The sequence below is a fragment of the Pteropus medius genome, unplaced genomic scaffold (assembly GCF_902729225.1).
Source record: "Pteropus medius unplaced genomic scaffold, Ma_sr-lr_union100, whole genome shotgun sequence".
Classification (NCBI taxonomy): domain Eukaryota; kingdom Metazoa; phylum Chordata; class Mammalia; order Chiroptera; family Pteropodidae; genus Pteropus; species Pteropus medius.
Window position 1 is genome coordinate 51942392 of NW_024349800.1, and position 15059 is coordinate 51957450.

At 33.6% G+C, this 15059-nt stretch overlaps 1 protein-coding gene across 4 annotated transcripts in view; it reads left to right on the plus strand.

The window, feature by feature from the left end:
- Nucleotides 1-15059, plus strand: part of ATAD2B (ATPase family AAA domain containing 2B) — a 107793-nt gene that overhangs the window by 69306 nt on the left and 23428 nt on the right. For 3 of the 4 annotated variants that reach the window (XM_039887725.1, XM_039887728.1, XM_039887726.1), the window contains exons 19-22: nt 333-518; nt 7142-7277; nt 9238-9434; nt 12469-12628. In XM_039887725.1, the coding sequence (XP_039743659.1) occupies nt 333-518; nt 7142-7277; nt 9238-9434; nt 12469-12628 (679 nt within the window). The remainder of the gene's footprint in view (nt 1-332; nt 519-7141; nt 7278-9237; nt 9435-12468; nt 12629-15059) is intronic. The other variant, XM_039887727.1, reaches the window with a different exon arrangement.

Below are 15059 nucleotides of genomic sequence, written 5' to 3' on the forward strand. Positions count from 1 at the left end.
CGCTGACATACAGATGCATGCGTATCTATTCATTGGCAGCATATTTTACAGTGGTGTTTTGCTTTATCTTTACATGATAGATAAGTGGAGCGATTTGATACCTTTATAGTATTAACACATACTGAATAAGCATAATAAAATGGCAAAAAATACTTTCTTTAGATGGGACAAGGGTAGATAAAAGCTGTATGTAAGGCTCGTGCATCACTTAAATATTTTGCTGAAAATAATTATAATAACAGGCCTGACACATTTCATGTATTTGGGCTTACTGGGTAGACTTTAGAATAACATCAATATGAATTTTTAATTCCAGTTTTTTCCTTAATTAGATTTTTCGTGAAGCTCGAAGAACAGTACCTAGTATTGTTTACATGCCTCACATTGGTGATTGGTGGGAAGCTGTCAGTGAAACTGTGAGAGCTACCTTTCTGACTTTGCTACAAGATATACCATCATTTTCACCCATATTTTTATTGTCTACCTCTGAAACCATGTACAGTGAACTGCCTGAAGAGGTAAGAACTGGTTATAGTTATCTTTATTATATTATTTTAAAATAGTTAACCTTGTAGATTTGACACATTTTAATTACTGTAGAGTCAGTACTGTCAAGATTCATGTCTTGGTTGTACCACTTATTAGCCATGTGACTTAATAAGCAAGTTATTTAATGTTTTATGTTTCAGGTTCTTTTTTTGGTATAATAGCGATATATTCAGTGTTATTGTGAAGATCAAGATAATTCATGCTTAGACCAGAACCCAACATGTATTTGTGTGTGTATATCTACTCATCTATTTCTATCTAGCTCACCTACTAAGAAGTTCTTAACTGTATCATTGTGTATATTTTGTATCCTTGTGTATCATTATATGTATTTTTCAAATCTGATTTTTAGCTTTTGAGTTCAAATTCAACTCATATTTAACATATTAGAATCAAAGATAAAATCACAGTTGTTGTAGAAAAAAATTAGTAGATCAACTTATGTGTCTGAAATTGATTTTAAAAGAAATTGTTTTAACACCCTGAGTTTACTAGGTGTTGAAATACTCTCCTTTAGAAATGCTTAGAAATATTTTGCCCAGGTGACACAGTTTATGTAAAAGGTTTGCATGTTTTAAATGCTATAATATTAATCTTGATTATGTAGAATGTTATGATTAAGGTATTTGTTTACCGAGTTCTTTTGTTCTGTTTCAGTGCTTATTAGCTATCTTGCTAAAGTGCATTTGTACAACTTACTCCTCTTGTAAGAAAAATATATTAAGTTAGAATAATTTATTTTTTGTTATTCAGAATCTGCTATTATTTGAAGACCATTAATCAAAATGTTTTTTGTCGTAGGGATTAAACCATTTAGTAGAGTGCTGTATGTAGTAAGAGTCAGAAAAAAACAAGGCACTGACATACTAGTTTTTTGATCTTAGATAAATATTTGAACCTAGAATAGCTTCACATCCAAGAAATGTGGATGATAGACATGCTTGTTGGTCTGAGACAGTATTGTGAATTTATTTTGGAAATCATAGAGCTATGAAATGGTGTTAGTATTATAGAATAGGTTTGTATTTAAAATTGATTCGGAAGAATGGACTGAACCTAGACATAACTTAGAAGCCACTTTTTAAAATTAAATCCTCATTACCAATTATTATTTTATGAGATAAAGAAAATTTGAAATAATTAAGGATTCCAGTTAGAAATATACAATTACCCAAAGTTTCCCTGATATTGTTTGAAAAATTTGTAAATAAGTCTTATGAACCCAATTTTTTGATGCAGCAATTTAAATTTTGCTCATTCCTTTGTCTATTTGCATATGTTGATTTAGGTTTTTTTTTTTTTTTTTTTAAGGCGAGGCAACCTTGGTTGACCTTATAGATTGCAAGGACCTTGTCAGCTTACAATCCCTGATTTTTTTAGTTTTTTAGGCCTACAGCACCTGGTCTTCCTAGGTGGCCTTCCTAGGTGGTCTTCCATCCAAGTACTAAATAGACCTGACCTTGCTTAGCTTCCGAGATCAGACAGGATTGGGCTTGTTCAGGATAGCATGGCCGTAGACTTGGTTTAGTTTTTTTATAGCTCATATTACATCATATACATTTTCAATGTAGCTGTATTTTCATAAATTTAAATCTTTCATTATTCATTTACCAATATCCTTAATTTGTAGCTAAAATATTTTTATTTTCTAGCATTGAATCCTGAAATGTCAGCTCTTTTCCCCATTTTGTCTTCTGTATTCTTTGCCCTTATTAACCAGGTAGCTATCTCTGATACATTTGTGGGGTGGAGATTATGAGGACTCTTTCAGAGTACTGATGACATATAACATGTGTTACATTAATTGTTTGTAGGAAATGCTCCTCTGCCCCATGCCTTCATTTTAATTTCAGCCAGTAGTGTGCTTGCTTTGTTTAGGTCACAAATTGGGACAGAAGTGAGTAATACTTAGCACATACTGATAAATATTTGGTGAATAGATGAAAACAGAGAGAGTTGGCAGACCAGGTAACAATAGTTACCTGGTCTAGCTAGTGCCAGACCTGTGGAAGAAATGAAGTAGACACTGAGTAGTAAAAAGCAAGTGATTTTAAAAGAAAGAAATGGCAGTTACTAGAGTGTATTTCAGAAAATACAGTGGATAAGTTAAAATAGCAATAAGATACAGATTTTAACCTATCAAATAGTCATATATAAAAAACAGTTAAACTTTCCATGGTAGTCCATAGTACTAGATTTAGATACTGTATGTGCATACATTTTAGCTTGGCAATACCATTTACAAGTAATTATCCAAGGAGTTTTTCATGGTCAAACAAAAAGATAAAGCACAGACAACGAGAAATACAATAGTATGTATCATAGCCTTCTTTCTAGATGGGGAACTATCCAAATGTCCCGTGATAGGGGATTAGTTGAGTTGTAGATTCCTTCCGTGAAACATAATCAGACCATTAAAAATACTGATATAGAAAATATTTAATATCATAAAAGGATGTTTGAATATATTATTTAAAAATACAGGTAATAAATCTGTGTGGTATAATCCCAGTTTATATAGAAATAACTATTTTTATATTTAAAATAAGACTATATATATGTGTGTGTATGTATAGTGTTTGCATATATACAGCAATTTTCATTTTCTTATCTATATTTTCTAAATCTGTGATAAATGCTACTGTTCTTCTTAGAAAATAAACTCATTTAGAGATGAAAAGAAGGTTTTCTATTCAGTTTTAAAAAATAAAACCAAAAACGAAATAGCCACCATGGGACTAATGTTTTGTTAGGAATATAAAACTGCTTTCTGTGGGACAAAATGACAGTCTCAACTTTTAGAGCCCCGTTAATGTTCTCTTGTAAATGTTTCTTTGTGTATTTATCTCTCCTAATCCAGAAGTCCCCAAAGTGAGTTTGTACTCAAGACATTGTGTTGGGATATTGAGAAAAACATTAGAATTTCTATTCATTTTATTTCAAATGAAATATTATCTTAAATATTTTGTTTTATAATAGAAATGATATTAGAATAGTATATTTAAATATGCATATCCTGGAGAGAATATTTTCAAATAGAGAAATGCAAATCAAAACCATAATGAGGTACTACTTCAAACCCATTAGGATGGCTATTATCATTAAAACACAAAATAACAAGTGTTGGTCAGGATGTGAAGAAATTGGAACCCTTGCATGTTGCTGGTAGGGATGTAAAACTGTTCAGACTTTTGAAAATAAGTGGTATGGTGATTTCTTAACAGAATTACCACATGATCCAGCAGTTCCATGTCTGGGTATATACTCAAAAGAAGTGAAGGCAGAGATTTGAACAGATATTTGTACACCTACATTCAAAGCAGTATTATTCACAATAGTCAAAAGGTAGAAACAACACAAGTGTCTTGTCAGTAGGCGAATGGATAAACAAAACGTGGCATACACCTACAGTGTAACATTATTTAGGTTTAAAAAGGAAGGAAATTTTGATAAACCTTGAGGACATTATACTAAGTGAAATAAGCCAGTCTCAAAAGGACAAGTAGATGATACCTCTTCAATGAGGTTCCTAGAGTAGTCAGATTCATAGAGATAGAAAGTAGAATGGTGGTTGCCAGGGGCCGGGGCTGGGGGGAGTGTGGGTAGTTAGTGTTCAGTGGGTACAGAGTTTCAGTTGAGGAGGATGGAAACGTCTGGGGCTAGAGTGCAGTGATGGTGGCACATCAGTGTGAATCTCCTTAATAGCACAGGTTGTGCAGCTGAAAGTGGGTCAAGCGGCAAATTTTATGTTATGGCTTTTAAAAAAATTTGTGTTAAAAAAGAAGAGTACAGTTTAAAAATGGGCTAAACATTTGAATAGACATTTCAGAGTATATGTACCCTCAGGCTAAAAAGCATGAGAAAAGTTTCAGTATCATCAGTCATTCAGGAATGAGATACCACTGTACAGCCACTAGAATAGCTATAATCAAAAAGACAGACAATACCAAGCGTTGACAAGGACGTAAAGAAACTGGAGTCCTTTTATATTGCTGGTGGAATCGTAAAATGTTGTAGCCACTTTGGAAAAGTTGGCAGTATGTAAAATGTTAGACATAAACTTACTATACGACTCACCATTTCCACTCGTAGGTAACTGCATGAGAGATAGAAACATATGGTCACACAAAGACTTTTTTGTGAATGTTCCTGCTAGTATTATTAATAATAGAGAAAACAACCCAAGCATTTATTAATTGGTGATTGGGGAAACAAAATATACCATATATACATATGGTGAAATAATGTTCAGCAATAAATGAATGAACTACTGATACAATTTACGGTGTGGGCAAACCTCAGTATATTAGGCTGAGAGAATCTGGACACAAAAGACTGCTGATTGTATGATATGTAATTTCTAGAAGTGGCAAATCTCGAGATACAAAGACAATCAGTGATTGTCAGGCTGGGAGTCAGTGTGAGTGGGGATTGACTGCAAACAGGCATGAGGAACTTTTTGGAGGTGAAGGAAGTGTTCTAAAACCGACGTGATGGTCACACAACTGAGTTAATTTACTAGAAATCATTGAGCTTAAAAACGGTTTCAAGGGAGGTATGCCTACATATATCTGGGAAAGTCAGAGAAAGCATCACCCAGAAAGCATTGGCTTGAGTGGAGAGTTAAAAAACGGTTTGGGAAAGAGTGACTAGCATGTATAAAGACAAGTGTGAACCAGTGTGAAAGAGAGCATGATTTTTTTCAGGGAATTATATATACAAAGCTTGTCTTCTTGCAGCATGAAGTTTGAGCCTGGGAACATCAGAAGATAAGTTAGGAGTAAATTGAAAGAGAAATAATTTAGCCTACTTATAAAATGATGGCTGTTTGTAATAATAACCTCACAAGAATATCAGAGGATTATTGTAGACTTTTTCTTGGTATGTCTTGTATTCACCAAGTTTAACACAATGTTGAAAAATGTTCAGAAGGAAGACTATTTAAAACGGAAATGAAATGTTTTAATACCTTTGAACGAAATCATGGTGCTTCTAGGGTATTGTATTCTGTTTATTTTATCAAGTCTCAGTTAATGTTAGCTATTTCTGCTATACCTTGTTAATGCCTCTTCACTCTTATAAGGTCTCTTCTGTGTTTCCCTACCTCTCTCCTCTGTTATGTTTCTGTACCTCTGTGGTATTTCAGTGCTTTCTTATGAGACTCTTAGGATCCTTGATGGCAGGAAGTAAGCGTATTTTCTTCAGGTTTGTAACTGCAGTGTCTGACATTATATTTGGCACATAATGGATGTTCAGTGATGAATTCACTTGGCAGAACTTTTGAAAAAGGGCCAGTAAACCATAGACGAGGGGTTGGAGGAAATGGTACATGAAGGTAGTCTACAAAAAAAATATTGGAGGGACATAATCTAGTCTTCTCTGTTTATTCATTTTGTGACATTAAGCCAGTTACTTAAACCTTTCCAAGCCCAAGTTTCCTCACCTATATACCTCATTGTGACAAAGGTTGATTAAAATAATATTTATGAAATTCTTAGTCTTCAATTCAGTAAGTGGTTAGACATAACAAATTGAATGGATTATCCAAAGTTTACCACAAATGTGTGGCTACATTTGGGCTAAAATCTGATGTCTTGAATTTTAATCTAGTATTTCCAAGTTGTTGTGGTTATTACTTCTTTTTATACTAGTGACCTCTTCCCTTTTTTAATTGCAGTTTCCAATTCAGTATGAATTGGGGAACAAAACTACAAGCTTTACTCATTTAGCGTACATGCTTATTACGTATTACTATGTACCAGGCACTGTGGTAGGTATAGGAAAACAGACAAATAAGAATTGGTCTCTGTTCTCAGGGAGTTTGGTGTCCAGCAGTGCAAAATAGACATTCTAGAAAAACATATAAATTAAAGAAAGTGTGTAGACAAATGTGGATGATGTAAAGAGGGTTTAAGCAGCATACCTTGCAAGGGGGTCCTCTGGGTCAAAGACTTTATCGAGTAGGTAAACAAAGGAGAGTTCCTTTCACCAGGTGGAAGGAACTGGAGGATATAAGAATGACGGGCTTAATTTTGCCTTGTGAGTTTTGTATGGTTGGTGGTGTCATTGTGGAGCATTGTATGAAGAGACCGAAGGAATAGTTTATCTTCAGTGAAACCAGGATTTCAGAGGATGCCATGGAGTAGATTTGGTATGGGAAGAGCCCAGAAAGGGAAGTCAGAGGAGAGGAAGTACACATAAACAGCGAAAGAGAAGGCGGTATCATTGACATCTTTCCGGCTCTCTATTGTAGAATCTAGGTAATTACTTTTCAGCTCATGTGCAAAAGCCCTTTGAGATTGTTGCCATCTGACTATTACAGTCAACTATCTTTTTTGCTGTTATCTGCTGACTCTCCCAGATATGTATAATTTATTAATGATTTGGGCAACTGGATTATTCTTCCATTCTTGTTTAGTCCATGAGGTTGAACTTCTCAACAGCATAATTTAGGATTAGGTTAACCCTAACCCCACATGAATGTTAAATAAAGATAAAAAATGGTACTGGAAATTGAAGAAATTGTAATTTGATATAATATGTAAGCTTTTAATTCTCTATATCTAATATCTTTGTGTGTATGTGTGTGTAGGTTAAGTGTATCTTTAGAATACAGTACGAAGAGGTCTTGTATATTCAAAGGCCTATTGAAGAAGACAGAAGAAAATTTTTTCAAGAGTTGATTCTTAATCAGGCATCAATGGCTCCACCACGAAGGAAACACACTGGTAAAGTTCCTGAAGCCTTCAGGAAAATGGGGGTGGGGGCGGGGTTAAGAAATGCCCTTTGTTCTTCTTCTTCTTTTTAACCATTTCCTTGTGGAAGTGAAGACAGTTTTTCAGGTTCTGTTTATCTTAGATGACACATGTGGAAGTGGCCCTTGTGTTCACCTGCCTTGAGAAGATTGAGAAGTACAGCCTCACTGTTAAAGCTTTACTGATAGGTGACTATTACTGATCACTTCAGTCCATGTGCTTTTTTTTGGTAGCTTTCACATTCTGAGGCCCAAAAACTCAAAGAAAAAACGTCTTCACTTCTGTTCTGTTTTTGCCACTTTGTCAGGTTGTGAACCTCAGGTGTTGTGCTGATTACTTTGTGGGCCAGGGTAGGTTTGATGAGCTAACTGATTAGAACATTTGCCTTTTATTTTACTTGTTGATTCGTTTTTCAATTATTTATTGAGCACCTGTCATGTTAGACATCTTACGCTAGACACTCAGAAATCTATCATGGCTTTGTTTTAAGCATTAGAATTTTCCTGGATTTGGACTCACGGTGTTAGGGGGCCTCAGAATTTGTCAGATTTCAATTCTGAATTAAGTAAGGACTGTATTCTAAATCATTCAAAGGAGAGTTTCTTTTCCTAACCTTAAAGATGTGGAAAAGATAAGATCCCCTTGCTTAATTTTTCAGCCTCTTCTAGAAAATAGCAATTCTGTTTGTTAAAAAAATTTAAGCCTCTTTTCCTTTGTTGTTTTGTTTCTTGTAACTCTGTTCTTGTTGGATGTTAGATACAGTTCCCATCTCTGCCAAGTCTTTGCTTTTCCATATTTGTTCTACTTCTTTGTTTTTCTTTGGTTATATTATCCAACACAGTAATAATTTTATGGTCCTCTAATGGCTCCTTTCTATGTTTTCTTAGTGTTTTAAAAACGAACACCTATCAAATGGCTTATAGTTAAGGGGTTTTTTCCCTCCCTAGAAACCTTGAGAAATTCAGTATGGAATTTACACCTTCTGATTATTAGTTGTTGCCTTATATTAATCTAAATAACAGTATTTAAAATAGTTCATTGTAAAAATGATTCGTTTTAATGAGGTGTCTTATTATGCTCCTAGATATATTTTAGTCCCATAGATCTGAATTTTCTGTGTTAAGGGTTAACATAATTCTTTTCGAGTTGCTTCCATCAACTCATTTTGCGTCTTACGGGCTATTTGAAATCAGCAAGAATCCTTAAAATTTTAATCCTGAGTTTCAGTATGATACCGGGAAAACCTTTTAAGGAATTAGAGAACTGCAGTTTCAAAAATTAATACTTTACCTTTTAAGATTATTTTTTTAGGATAGATAGTAAATACCATAGATTTTATATGTAACACCTTACTAGGTTTTCTATCTTCTCGGTGTCTTTGGGATTCTTTTTTATTTTCTACTTTTTTATTTTGCTCCCAGAAGGCGCCACTTACTATCCTTACTATATTAGATTAAGATTATGAGGGTAGGAGACTTGTCTAAAATCAGAATTCTTTTGGGAACAGGAAGGATCAAAGAATTTTACATGCCCACTTCACTTTCATGCATATAAAGCAACCCCATTTTGAGAAGCACCTTTTAAACAAGGTGACTTAAGCAAATCAGTGTATTGTACTTGACCTGAAGATATTTATGTTGATTTGAAATATTTTTCATAAGTTGTATATAAATAATATTTCAAAACAAAATTATTTAAAATCATATCATTTACCCTTTAAAGGAGTCCTGTTGTGAGTTATTTTATAAGGTAGAGCTATTCCCTAACATACTTTTGGTTTCCATTAAAATTTTTGCTGGCTGGATTTGCATGGTTCACATATGTTTGGAATTCTCCTTTTTCTAAAAGAATATCTTGAGAGAATTCCAGAGAAATAATTGAGGTCCAGGCCCTGTCATGTTAGAATCTTAACATTTTCTTCTATTTTCTTTAGGTCTTTGTGCTATGGAAGTGCTTCCTCTTGCACTACCTTCTCCACCTCGTCAATTATCAGAATCTGAAAAAAATCGGATGGAGGATCAGGAGGAAAATACCTTAAGAGAGTTGCGGTTATTTCTCAGGGATGTAACCAAGAGGCTGGCCACAGATAAACGCTTTAACATCTTCAGCAAACCGGTGGATATTGAAGAGGTCTTGTTTCAGTAGTGTGCAAACAGTGAAGTTGAACTGGCTAAAAGAAAAAAATATTGACATCTTTTTTTGGAAGGAAAAAAAGCAAAGGCATGGATGAATATTACCCCTAGCCTGTAAAATTTTAATCCATGTGATAACTATCGATGTCATCAGCAACCATCTGGTGACTTTTGGATGAAATTAGTGACCAATTTCTATATGTTCTTTTAATTAGTATTGATCGTTGTGATCTCTTACTCTTCACTTTAAGAAGAGGATGAAAAGTAACTTTAGCGAAATGTCCATACTAGACTATTTTTATTCCAGGATAAATTCTGCTCTCAAAAAGTATACTGGTATTAACTAAACGATACTAGTTAATATTGGTATTTCCCAAATTACGTATACTTATTGAAGGAGGTGACTAAGAAACCTGAAATTTCTCTCACGTTTTTGGAAATGCCTGTGACTAATGTGCTATTTGAGATGAAGCACATCCTATGCAGCTAAAATTATTTTTCTCTCGAAAGATGTTCTCTGCTCCTAGTGGAAAATTTCTCACTTTCTTTGTGTATTGTTTTGTGTCCTTGTGGGAGCATGGTTTGTGATGGTAAGAAATTTTCCATTTGGAATATACTATACTACTATAGATTAAGATTTTTTTGTTTGTTTGTTTTTTAAAATTTTTATCCTGGGATAATATAGTGTGTGGATTAACACAATACAGTCTTTACTGGCCTTCTTCTTATAGTTCAGACTCCATGTTTGAACAGTTTTGGTGTTTTTAGTTTTCTTTTTTTCTTTTTTTTTAAAAATTTGAATTATGAAATGATTCACAGTTTAATGTTGCGTCCTTGTGAAATCTGTAGTTTTGGACTTGAACAGATTCCTTTGGAACCATTACCTCATCTATGACAGGGAAAATGAGCTAGATTTATGTTTTTTTCCACTAGTAAGTCTGAAAATATCTATCCCCCCCCCCTCTTTTTTTTGGAATGAAAGGACTATCTATAATTTTATTTGTATCTTTATCCACAATACGTAGTTTTATCCATTTGATCATTTCAGCACCCTTGCAAGGTCATTATTATTCTTATGTTGCAGCTGAGGAAACAGGCTTTTTGGCAAGTGATAGAGCCAAGACTCAAGTTTTTCGAAATTCAAAGCCCACATTCTTCACGTTACATCACAGCTGCCTTATACCTTTCCACTGGAATGACAGGACTTACCAGTTTTGATTTTGAAGTTAATACATACCATGTTCTACTTGTGGAGCATTTTTTTTCCTCCTAGTGTTTTCAGATAATCTTAAAACTATCAGCCTACTCTTAAGAGTGTTTTAAATGTTTATTTATTTATTTATTTTTTCAAATTGGATCTGGGACTCTGACTTATCTCTGGGGGCTTGCCCTCCAAGTTAGCCTCCTTTCCTGGGAGTAAACAATTTTGCCTTTGTCCGGGAAAACTCTTTTCCTTTATAACCAGAAGAGATCGTCAGATTTCAAAGGCCATCTGTAATAGAGCAAAGGTTTTATAAGTGATGATACAGTACTGGAAGGGGATAGGAATTGTTGGCTATGAAAAACTTTCATTTAAGGGCTATGCTTTCTTTCTTCTTTTGTTTTTTCTTCTCAGGTTTATTCTGCTACTGGTTCTTGTTCTTAAAGCTGAAGACAGGGGTCTCCGGCAAGGATAGAGAGGGGAAAACAAGATAAGATTTAGATAACCTAAAACACAAAAATTCATATTCAGATAATGAATTTGAAATGTCTAAAAACTATCAAATTCCAAAGCACACTGCAGAGAAAATAAAAGTTTAGAAAATAAATGTTGAATATAAAATTAAGCATGTATGCTGAAATTTTATAGTCTTTAATATTAATTTTACAGTGCTTTATAGTTTATAAAACTTTTCCCACATTTTCACAAGGCATGGCAAGTGCAAGAGCCAAAAATCCAACTATCTTCTGAACTTGCACTTGTCGTATAGCTTCAGTATTTCTCCTGAGAGGAGGTTGACTGGCCTTTCAGCTTCTAGAGGTTGAAAAATAAATTAAAACATGCATACACACCTGCCTAAAATTTAAAAAACATAAAATATGTGTATGTGCATATATACCTATATATATGCATATATATGTGCATTTTAAAAATCAAGGCACCAATGCCAACTGCAATGGAGAAAACTAGCGTTTAGTTTCTTAGAGCACAGATCACCCTGTCCCCAGAATGTGGTCCTGGACTAATTAGACATTTCTAAGACTGCTTTCATATCACACCTAATGACTTGATTTGAGATTTGCATTGGGGAAGGCAATAGATGTATAGGTTGGTAGAACTTTGTTATTGGTCAGGCGATATAAAACATAATTTATTGGGCAAATCATGACTTAATGTCTCCTATTTTGGGTTATTTCCCAGAAAATCTGCACATAGAGCAAAATATATTTTTTGCTTATAGATTTATTTATATTTAGGGACAAGTCCAGCAAATCTTTTACTAGTTATGAAGGCAATAGTTATTTTATATAATTGACTCAAAATGTTTGTAATGACTCCAAAGGAGCCGAAAACACTTTCCATGAAACGATTCACACTAAACTGAAAAGAAAGTAAGTTTTTTTTGTTTAAAGATATTAAAGAGATTTACCAGAGAACTTCTCTAATAATATGAAAAAAAATCTATATTTCTTTTTATTTTCCTTTTAATAATTTTTTTGAGGTAACATTTATTGAAACTTATTAGTGCTTTTACCCATACATTCTCTTCTCAGGTCTACCCAAAGGATTAAAAAAAAAAGCTGACATAATTGATTTCATATTTCAAGATGAGAAACATTTCAGAGTTGATTTAGATATGACTTGAAACTGAAGCTTTTCATGGAAAGTATGACTTAGTAACTTTAGTAGCATAAATTTCTCTATAATTTATCCTTGTCTAATTATTTCTTAGATATGTAGATTTAATCTTTAACTATGTTTTTTTTTTTTTATGAGTAGATTGCATGAGATACCAGAAGTAATTTTCATTAAAATATCCCATTTGTTTTAGGTTTCAGATTACCTCGAAGTAATCAAGGAACCAATGGATCTATCAACAGTAATAACTAAAATTGATAAACATAATTACCTGACTGCTAAGGATTTCCTGAAAGATATTGACCTCATCTGTAGCAATGCTCTAGAGTACAATCCAGATAAAGACCCAGGAGGTAAGGACACATGGGGCAAGGTTGACTTTGGTGATCAATGAGAAGATAGTTTGAAGTTTACATACTAAAGCATGCCCACGTTTCAGACAGATAAATTAAATTTAATGGCATTATTGTATTTAGAAACTCTTGATGAGGTTCTAATATACTTAAATTATTAATTTATTTATTAAATGATGAACTTAAATGAGAGGATTTTATTATTCTAGGCATTACGTTCAGAGTTTAGTTCCTTCCTTCACCTTTCACTTTTTTACTAAGATTCCTATTTTCGTTCAGGTAGGTAGAAGCCTGAGTAATTAAGGATTTATTTTAAATTTATAATTCAGTCAGCATCACCAGTGCTGCTGAACACTGGGAAATTTGAATTAGTGGGAACGAATTATAGGTTAAATTTACATATCCAAAAGACTCCTTTAGGTAAACATTATCTATTCTATAGACTGTGGGTATTTTTATATATTTTATTATTTTACTCCAAATCCCTGCTTGTGCTCAAGTCTGTAGTCCTGACTCTTCAGTGCCCTCCAGGGAAGAGCCTCAGGAACTTACCTATTGTTAAACAAGATGGATATATTGATTCATTGTAACTAGAGATACTGTATCATCCTGGAGAACTTTACAGGATTTGCACTTATGTTAAGTGATTTTGGGGAGGATTTAAGGAAAAAGGGCTTTGCAGTGGATTGGATGTTTTTAGGAAATGGGCATGATTTTGTGATTAGGTGTAAGAACTTGGAAGTCGAGAAGAATGGCACAAGGCTAAAGCTGTGATTTGTAAAGAAGCAGGAGTCATTCATATTATTCAGAAAAGGATTATTTAGATATTTTGCGGTTAGGACAGTCTTCATGCTTTTGTCTATAGACATGATTACGGGGTAGTCTTGTTTTTATTTCGATCCATCATGGTCACACAGTAGCCTTTTTTGAAGTTGGTGTTCTGTGAAATTGTGTATGTTTAACATGAGTAGACAAGGCCGAGCTGATAGTGCCAGGCCAGTTCCCAGCTGACAGGGGCTGTTAGTCTCTTTTTCATTCTGTCGAGAATTCTGTTTGTTTGTTTGTTTGTTTGTTTGTTTCCAACAGGTGATATATAGTAAGTGCTTTTTATTTTTTAAAGATTTATTTAAATTTCAGTTATCTAAAGATATTTAGAATACTTTTTCTGATGTATGTATATATATAAGGGCAGTGGTTCTCAGTTTAAGCCACATATTAGAATGACTTGGATTTCTCATTTCTACATGAAATTAAATATTACTGTGGTCTACAGGAAATCGTGTATCGTAATTCCAAGAGGCAGAGTAAAATTTTAGTGCACGTGGGATCTAATAGCTCTTATGCTGTGTTAGAAAACATTTGCCCCTTGTAGTTTTTATTGTTTGTTTAGTTTCTTTCTGACTTTATTATATATGTCACATAGAAAAATTTATGAAGATGAAAACAAAGAAGAAAATTAATGTATCATCCCATTGCCTCATGTTTTTCTTCCTCTCCCTCTTACATGTATTGTATATGGAATACATACATGTGCAATATTTTTACTAAAATGAAAATATAATTTTTGTAGACTTTGTCATTCATATATTTGGTGACAAGTTTATTAATTAATATATTTCTTCCCCATTTTTATTCTTTAATTATTTTTTATTTTTAAATTACAGTTGACATTTAATATTATTTTATATTAGTTTCAAGTATACAGGATAGTAATTAGACATTTATATAATTTACGAAGTGATTCCTTGATAAGTTTAATACCCACCTGGCACCATACATAGTTATTAATATTATTGACTATATTTCTTCTGCTGTATTTTACATCCCTGTACCACATTATTTTAATCGTATAGATGTGCTATTATAATAGCTAGTACCTGATAGTTGGAAGTATTAGATTTTTAATTTTTTCCCTCTAGTATAACACCGATGGAAAGCTTTATAATATAAATTTTATGTACATCCTTAATCATTTTCTTCAAATAAATTACTTAAAGTGAAATTTCTTGACCAAAGAATATGTATCTTTTATGTCTTTTAACATGTATTCTTAAAATTTTCTCTCATTCTCCCCCACTGTTACACTATTAACCGGTGTAACAAATCTGTGTGAGTGAGAGCCTCTCTTCAGTGTGGATGGCATCCTGCAGCAGGGCCACAGTTTGGGTTGTGAAGAGGGGGCTGGATGTCAGCCTCACGTGATTCCCTTGCTAGGGTCCTTGGTGAGGATACAGCCTGCACAGTTGTCTATATATAGTGGCCTTGAGTAATTTATGAGAGTAGTTGGGGGTCTATGCCTTCATCCTCTTAGTTTTTCAAAACACAGAGGTTGCTGAAGCTGTTGTAGGTAATCAGAGCCTGGGCTTTGGGTTTCTATCGAGGCTTTAGTCCCAGTTGTTTCCTGGTTTTTTGATTTGATCAAGATCAATCC